This window comes from Saccopteryx bilineata, chromosome 7 (genome assembly GCF_036850765.1).
Source record: "Saccopteryx bilineata isolate mSacBil1 chromosome 7, mSacBil1_pri_phased_curated, whole genome shotgun sequence".
Taxonomy (NCBI): domain Eukaryota; kingdom Metazoa; phylum Chordata; class Mammalia; order Chiroptera; family Emballonuridae; genus Saccopteryx; species Saccopteryx bilineata.
In genome coordinates, this window is record NC_089496.1 from 109,120,697 (window position 1) to 109,129,022 (window position 8,326).

Consider the following 8,326-nt stretch of genomic DNA (forward strand, 5'->3'; position numbering starts at 1 on the left):
CGTGTTTCCTGTTTTGAAGGGTGCGAGCCAGGAAGCTGTCTGGTCAGGGCTATTCGGGATACAGGACCGGATTCAAACCAGAATGCCCTGTGTGGACAGAGAGCCAGGGCACCAGCTGCAGCCAGGAGGTAAGGGTCCAGGGCAACCGCTGCATCTGACCTTAGGCAAGACAGCTGGTGTCCTAGGGGAGTGGCGGCATCTGAGGTTGGACCCTGGGGCAGTGGCTGTCTTCTGGCCACCCAGGAGATCGGTGGGAACAGTGGGCAGTGTGGGGACCCAGACTGCAGACTGACTCTCAACGTCTTTGTGGAAAACAAAGGCGGATTCCTCAGCATTTGTTTTTTTGGGGGTTTTTTTTGCCTGAGAAGTTGATTTTTAAATCCAATATTTAAAAAAGTTCAATGAGACTTTTTTCCATTGGTTTTAACTTGGGGAGCCCTGTTCATTTGGTTCCTGAAAATCTAGCTGGTTTTGGTTTTCTCTGAAAGAAGCCGGGCTTTTTCTCTCGGGAGAGAACCCTCTGGCTCTCCGTTGTCCCGTCGTCCTCACGGCATGTGCAGAGTGGAGGGATGGACATCGCACACGTCGAACCACTTCTGGGAGACAGGCCGCTTGGGCAGGAGGCCGTTCGGAGGAAGCCCAGCACGCTGCTGCATGTCCCCGTCGGCCACCTGCCAGTACGCACTGCCTTTGAACAAGAAGACGGCCCTGTGTGCGTACGAGTAATAGGCCGAGTCTAGGTTTCTGAGCGGGTGGTTCCGCGGCTCCACCGCTGGGAAGACCTCGGTCATCCTCTTCGGGTAGGAACCCAGGACCTGATTCCTGTTGACGTCGAACGCGAACACCTGCAAAGCAAACAGAGCAAGACTGCTTTTTCCGAAAGTCACGGATTTCCAGCTGTGAAGTAAATCTGTGTCTTTGCACCGAATTCTCGGGCTTAACGTTCTCACTAACTGTCCGTAGGATGGCATGGCCTACCATCACTGCACAGGTCTGCGGTGACATCACAGCTCGGACCCGAGACCCTGCTCACCTGACACAGTTCATCTAGGGGTGACCAGCAGTGCTGGCTGCCCAGCCTCCACTTACAAAGGGCCCTTTGAAGAAGTAAATTAACTGCTTCCTTCTGTCATAAAACGCAGTGTCCAGGGGGCTTGGGATGCCAGGAAATCCTTCCGAGATCAATCTGGGGTAGCTTTTTCCGTGTTCATCTTCCATCTGGGCCTGGTCCCTGTCACTGTCGTATCTCCAGTATAGATTTCCTGAGAGCCAAACAGAAAACCGTCACCACAGATCAGTGCTGTTAAATCTCAGGGAACGAACGGTGGAGCGGACGGTTGCTTAGGGCAGAATTTGCATGTAAGGTTCTTTTAGTCAGGCTGTTGCCTGGTTAACTTCCTGAGCCAGTTAAAGCACTGCGGTTATATTACTAGGATTCTGGCGGCGGAAGAAGAAGAAACAGTCGTCACCGCCACGTCCTGTTTGTGATGAGACTGAGTTTGGTGCACAGAGGCAGCCTGTGGGCCTGGCTGCTCCGGCCCCCCACCTCAGTTCCTGCCTCCCCCAGCTCGCTGATCCTCCCCAGAAACCGCCATCGAGTCCTCGCTGCTGGCTGGCTGGAGCCCCACCTCCGGGCCTGGTGTTTGAGGCTCTCTGTGCTGGGCTGACCATCTTTCTAACCTAGTCCCGTCACCTGAGCACCCTGCCTCCTCCAGGGCTTAGCTGTCACTGACGGTCTTGTTCATGCCAGGTCCAGGGCTGTGAGTCTGATGCCTCCCACCCCGCACGACCGCTACCACTCCAGGGACCCTCTTCTGGGCACAGGTCCCACCCCTCCTTCCAGTCTGGGCTAAGCCCTAATTCTCAGGTGGCTCCACTCTCTGGTTCTGGGTGACAGCGACCTTCTTCTTGGCCCATTCTGCCCCTTCAAACACACTTCTCCTATAGTTAGGCTTCTAAGGGGTCCTCTCCCTTATAGTTCTTTGGCAACTGCCTCAGAGCCTCTCCCAGTGCCTTCACTCACTCATTCATTCATTCATTCACTCACGTACAATGCCTTGTTTAAAAGATCAGAGCTACAACACGGTCCCTGTGCTCACAGAGCTGGCAGTGTGATGCACCAGACAGAACTGAAGTCATTTCAAGAGTGTTACGGAAGATTCCACAGAAAGGGCTGCAAACATCTGCCCTGAAAGCATTTAAGAAGAGAAATGGATCCGTCCATGAGGGACCTCTACCTTTGAAAAAATAACGTTCGTCTCTTCTCCAAGTCCAGATGTGGACGAAAGCGTCTATGTTTTGTGCTGGGACTCCGTGCCAGCCAGTGAGGATGAGGATGGGGTCCCCATACCGTGTCCGGTTGTTTCGGTTTTCATAAAGCCAGTACCAGCTGTTGCGGAAGAAATACGTGCTAAATCTCACTGTCACTTCTCCCTGTCGGTTTCTCTCTCTGCGGATCCAGTCGAATGCAGTGTCAAATGAGCCCTCACAGGAACCTTTAAAAAAGAAAAAGGTCCCACCCCTGTCACCTGGTGCGAGAACCGAGGGTGCCTACTTTCATGTGTGACTTGCATGGAGACCGCCACTAAGCTGGAGCTTTCTGTGAAGACATCTTAGAACAAGACTCCACGTGAGATTGGAAGTAGGCTGAGCGGCGGGAGCAGGAGGGACCTGGGCGTCCTGTAGCGGTCCTGGGCACAGGAGTTATTTTGGCTTCATTATTAGTAGTGCTCCCAGCCACTCTCTAAAGTGTCTGTATTTGGATGCTAGTTAGTTATATGATCACTGTCAGGATAGCTGATGCCTCTTTTGATGGCTGATCTGACCTCATTGGAGGCAGACGTTTGGTTCTGGGCACACATGAGGAGCTTTCCATGGAAAGAAGTAAACGTGTCCTGGCACATGCTACTCTCCAAAGATGGCTGTGTGCTGAGAACAGGACGGTTAGGTAGCACCGGAAGGGGGAGGGTCCCTGCTTCTGATGGAAGAGGGGAGGGCAGCTCTCCTTCCCTGCAGCCTCGGTGCTAAATCAGTCATCACGTCCATTCAGTAAGTAACCCCTGGCACTTTGGCCAGACACTAAAACTTGTCCTGGCAAAGCTAGCTACGCTGCTCTCAGCCTGGAAATGACAGTTTCTTCCAGTGGGCCCCAGCTCCTGTCACTCTCATTGGGGGCCACCGCCCGGGTGACCCCCTTGTGTTTAGAAAACCTCCGTGTCCCCCTGCTTCCTCCCAGGAATATAATGGATCATGTGAAAGGGAGGACACAGGAGGGACAAAACCCAATGGAGTGAGCTTTGCCTGTCACTAAGAACTGACATCCCAGAGCCCCAGGGCAGGGCTGCCCTCAGACTGAGGACTGAGCTCGCTCCTCGCGCCCCCAAACACCGGTGCCCTCTGTCCGCTCCGGGGACAGGCTCTCCCAAGACAGTCTTACCATACAGCCTTTGAATTGCTTTCCTGTCGGACCAGTCCAACTCGAACGCAGGCCCCTGAGGAATATAATTTGGCTGCATTATGGATCCTGTCCTGTAGGTGTGAGGTAAGCCGAGGACATGGCCAATTTCATGGACGGCCACCTAGAAGGGAACACCAGCCATGGGTGCAGTGCCAGCCCTGGGCATCAGGGACCCACCCCACCATAGAGGGGAGGCTCTGCTGGAGAGGACCTGTGCTCAGGAAGGAGAAGGGGACTGTCACAGAAGTGGACACTTTCCTGGAGAGGCTCTGGCCCTCTGGACTCCCGCCCCTGCCACACTGCCCTTGGCCTCGTCGTTGCAATCAGCTCGAGACCACTTACCTTGAGAAGGCTGATGCCCATGTCACTGGTGGGAGGCGTGAAGTGCTCGTCGTCATCAAAGTGAATGTCACCTAGGCGCCAGGCATGTGCAAACTCCTGCCCACTCCCATCGAAGACGCGAGGACAGCCCAGGTGCCGGCCTGGCCAGGGGAGAGGGAGGTGGTCCCGGTGAGTGAGGAGGGTCCACTGCACAGACTGCTCACCTGCTGGGACCTGGGCGCATCGACACGGGGGGTTCCCGGGCTAGGGGGCTTGCAGTGCAGCAGCAGTTCCTGGACCAACTCCTCACCATGAGGAGACAAGAGATGTGGTTGTTGACAACCTGTTCCCAAGTCTGAAGACATAAACAGAGCTGCATGCTGAGTGCTTCCGGAACCAGAATGGAGGGACTGAGGGGTGGGAGGCCGTCCCACTCTGCCCGTGAGCTGGGCAGGCACGGTGGGTGTGGACTGCTGGAGGCTGGTGGAGGAGACAGGGTCTGCACTGGACCCTGACAGTGAGTGCTCAGAAGTGAAGCAGGTGCTGCCCAGTGGTCACTTCCTTACATTTGTGTTGCTTTTGCACCAACTGTGCGTTCTGTGCTGCTCGCATTAGGAAGTGACTGCAGTGAGGCCAGCGGGCAGCCATTAGCAGCCCTAGCTCCCCAACGGGGCTGCAGGGAAGTGATAAGGTCCAAACCCACACAGCTAGGGGGTGGTCAGGCCTGGGGGAGAACACCCTGTCTGCCTTGCGCCCTGAGGGGTACACTGGGCCCCGTGAGCAGTGCTCACTGGCTGACCTGAACTGATGTCCCCATGAGACTCTCTGGGCTCTGCAGGGTGACACGCCCCAGCCCTTTCCTGTGATTTGTCCAGTGAGTTATAATAAAGCAACATCTGCAGAGGGCTTGTGATGCCTAGTTCCTGACAAGTGCCATCTGGGAACAGCCCAGGCGGCAGGGCTGGAGCCACTGCTCTGCTGGTGACTGAGGCAGGCAGGGTGGGGGGGTGGGGGCTCCTCAAATTGGCCTCTTTGACCAGAAGCTCCCATTATGCTAGCTGGTCCCTACTTCCGGCTAAGGGTGAGCGCAGAGAGGGGCCCCCCTTCCTATGGAGGGGAGAGGGTGGCGCAGTCTCGCCCTTCTTACCACGTCCAAAACCCAGCTTGATGTCAATAGTGGCTGCAGGCGCAGCGAGGTCTTCCCGGAAGTTCAGGGGCGTCACCTCGCTCCACATTCTGAATGCCAGTCGGAAGATGTACCTCTGCTCCTCCACGGACAGCTGGCTGCTGTAGCCCTCCCCCACCAGCCTCCAGGTCAGGGTCTTCTTGGCGAAGGCCTGGGTGCCCCCGCCCTGCCGGCCTGGCTCTGGGAGCAGCGTCTGCAGGAAGCGCTTCTGACGGGCGGGCCGGGGGCGTGGGCGGCTCAGTGGGGTTAGCCGGGTCTGGGGAGCAGTGCTAGCGGCCCGCAGCTGAGGCTGCGAGTCGGGAACGCCGCAGCGAGGTCGGTTCATGGCTGCCAGCGTAGCCGCATCCAGCTTCCCGCTGGCTGGCAGCGCATTGACCTTCTGGAAGCTGCGCAGGGCCTCCTCCAGGGCGGCGCCCGGGGGGCCTTTAGGCAGCCGGTGGCGGTGGGGACCTCGGGGCACGGGGGCTGCGAACCCTGCTCTTTGAGGCCCCTCTGCCCAGCCATATTTGGACAGGAACCGCTGCGGGAGAGAAATGAGCCCATCAGTGTGGCAGGGCCCGGCCAACGGCATATTACACACCTGGGTTCCTGCTTGTTTGCCACGCGGACCAGTGCAGATTTATGTCATGTTACCCGTATTCTTTACGTTGTGTATTTGCCTGTGGCGGCAGCATTTCTACTCCGTGTTTTCAGTGGTTTGTGCGAGGTCCAGCACCCGAGAGGCATGTGCACACGTGTGCGTGTGTGCACATGTGAGTGCGCACACGACTCTGTGTGCGTGCGCATCTATCTGTGCCTGTGTGCATAAAAGGTCACACGTGTGTTTGTGTGCTTGCGTGCATGAGAGAGGACACACCTGTGCGTGCATATGTGCGTGTGTGTATGTGCGTGGCCCTGGTCTCCCACCTCTCCTACCTGCGCAGTGAGCAGGTCAGCAATGGGCGTGGCCTGGCGCAGCGGGGATGGTGCCAGGTCCGAGCGGTCCCGGCTGTGGAACAGGCGCTCCGGCTGGCTGGGCCCGGGGGCAGCCAGCCAGCAGAGCAGCAGGGTCGGACGGAGGATGGAAGCCAAGAGCATGGCCCGGTCTGAGGCCGTGTCCCGCCTCTGTCTCTGCGCCTTCCCTGTCCCCCTCCTCGGGGAGCCAGCAGGAAGCTCTTATAAGCAGGGGCACGGGTGCCGATGGCCCAGCCCTTCTCACCTGAGTCCGAAGTCTGCCCACAGGGCTGCCTGCAAGCCCCTCCCGGGCCGCCCTTTGAAGACCCCAGGCCCACCCTTCGTGCTGGGGCGAGAACACATCCCCTCACAGCCAGCTCCGTTTGCCCAGTCCTTGGGTAATTGCATCGTGAACTTGCAGCTGCCTGTGACTGCGTTTCCATGGTGATGGGCTGCGCGGGGGCGGGAGGGGGGGCAAGTTTGCTGTCCAGTGAGCGGTTGGGGGATGCCAGTGTCCACTCGGCCTGGGAGTGCGGGTGCAAAACCCGCCCCAAAAACCAGTGTCTCAGAACCGCACTTGCAGTCCAACCACCAGGACCATTTAATTTGCTTGTAGTTTGGGTCTATTTTTTTTAGTAGGAGAGGAAATTACTTAAAAATATTTTTTTTTACTTTTTATTTTTTACTTGCCAATTACAGTTGACATCTAATATTATTTTATATGAGTTTTGGGTGTACGGCCTAGTGGTTAGACGTTTATATTGTTACAATGTAATTGCCCTGACCCGTCTCGTACCCACCTTGCACCATACATATTCTGTGCCGTACTTTACTTATACATATTCTGTAGTTGGGCCTTTTTTGGAGGGGGTATTGAATTTAAGGGCTTTTTAGTTTCTTTTATGACATTTTTTTTTATCACTTGTTTCTCTTAAAATTTTTTTAAATTATTTATTTATTTGAGAGAGACAGACAGACAGGAACATCAATCTGTTCCTGTATGTGCCCTGACCAGGGTTCACACCCACAACCTCTGTGTATCAATACGATGCTCTAACCAACTGAACTATCCCAGTCAGTGTGTATTTTTCAATTATGCATGTCAGTTACATGTTATGTGGATAAATATGTAACAGTATACATAACTATGATATATATATCCAACATGTGTCAGTTACATGTTATATAGAGCTAGTAAAAAGCATGTATAAGTTATAGGTGTCAATTACACATACATTAGTATATTTATTAATTTACTTAACCTTATTGATAAGTTGTCAAGGAACATCTATCTGACTTGTGACATGTGGCTACATGACCGTTTCACCACACAGGGTGGCTAAAACAACGTAATTCTTGGGTGTAAAGGCAGTGTTCACTTTCCCACGTCACCGAGTTTTTTTTTTTTAATTGAAATCTCAAAATGATGTGTTTGATTAGAAGACAAACCCTCAATGTTTTTTCTGGGGACGTAAGAATCTGGAAAAGTGCAAGACGTAGGACCAAGTGATTCAAAACACCAGCTAGGTATTCTCTCTTTCCCAGGAGGCGAGAATTCTGAGCATGGAACGGAATTGAGAACTCTGGTCTCGCCAGCCAGTGTCCCAAGGGCTGATGTCACACAGCCTGTGTCCTGGGGGGGCCCTGACACCAGCGGGACAGCTACGCCTGGTGATGACCGTCAGATCCCCCGTCCCCCCTGCTCCCACCCCCCCCAGGGGTCAGAGGGGTGAGGTGTTTATCACTGTGTTCTCTTTTTGTACTGTCTTGGGCAGGTGGCCTCGTGCAGGCCCGGACGACAGGACTCAGGGAAGTGCACCTGCCGCTGAGGTTGTCTGCTGGTCTCTGGGAGGTCTCTTCTCCCCTGATGTCACTCGGCCTCCGAGAGGACTGACTGGCTTCTCCAGGCGCAGAGTGTTCAATTAACCAGGGTGCCTACTCCAGGTAAAGCGGAGTTTGAGGACACCAGATGGTTGGGTTGAGGAGGGAAAAATGGCAGAGGAAGCTGTGTGTCCTGCAGGACAGAGGACAGTGGCTCCTTGAGAAACCGGTTCCTAGTTTGTGCAGGATGACACTCCCGGTCTCCGAGCTTGGGGGAAAGGGGTTGGCTGGAAGCTTCTAGAATCTCTTTGAACACTGAGGTGGCATAACACTGAGGTGTTAGTAGGAAAATTGAAAACTTTTTTTTCCTGTAATATGTATTATTGACAAAATAGCTTTGCATATGCTCAGCGGTGCACAACATAACATTTTGGGAATAGCTGTTTCCTCAGTTGTTCCCACGGAAGATGTTCGAGCCCGACATGCAGTGCGGGTGAGCTCTGCTCAGAGCGTGAGCATGGTTGAGGTGACTGGGAGCAGGACAGTGGCACACGTGCAGGCCTGTCTGTCACCCAGAGCTGCACGGGACTGCCTGAGGGAGGGAGAGA

General features: G+C 54.8%; 1 protein-coding gene across 1 annotated transcript; it reads right to left on the bottom strand.

Moving 5' to 3' along the window:
• Positions 1-545: 545 nt before the first annotated feature.
• MMP21 (matrix metallopeptidase 21) lies at positions 546-6,041 on the bottom strand. The gene is made up of 7 exons (XM_066240396.1): positions 5,880-6,041; positions 4,926-5,484; positions 3,800-3,939; positions 3,437-3,578; positions 2,238-2,495; positions 1,090-1,262; positions 546-845 (listed from the first exon to the last, which is right to left on the bottom strand). Exons 1-7 carry the CDS (start codon positions 6,039-6,041, stop codon positions 546-548), a joined length of 1,734 nt encoding a protein of 577 aa, XP_066096493.1.
• Positions 6,042-8,326: the final 2,285 nt, after the last annotated feature.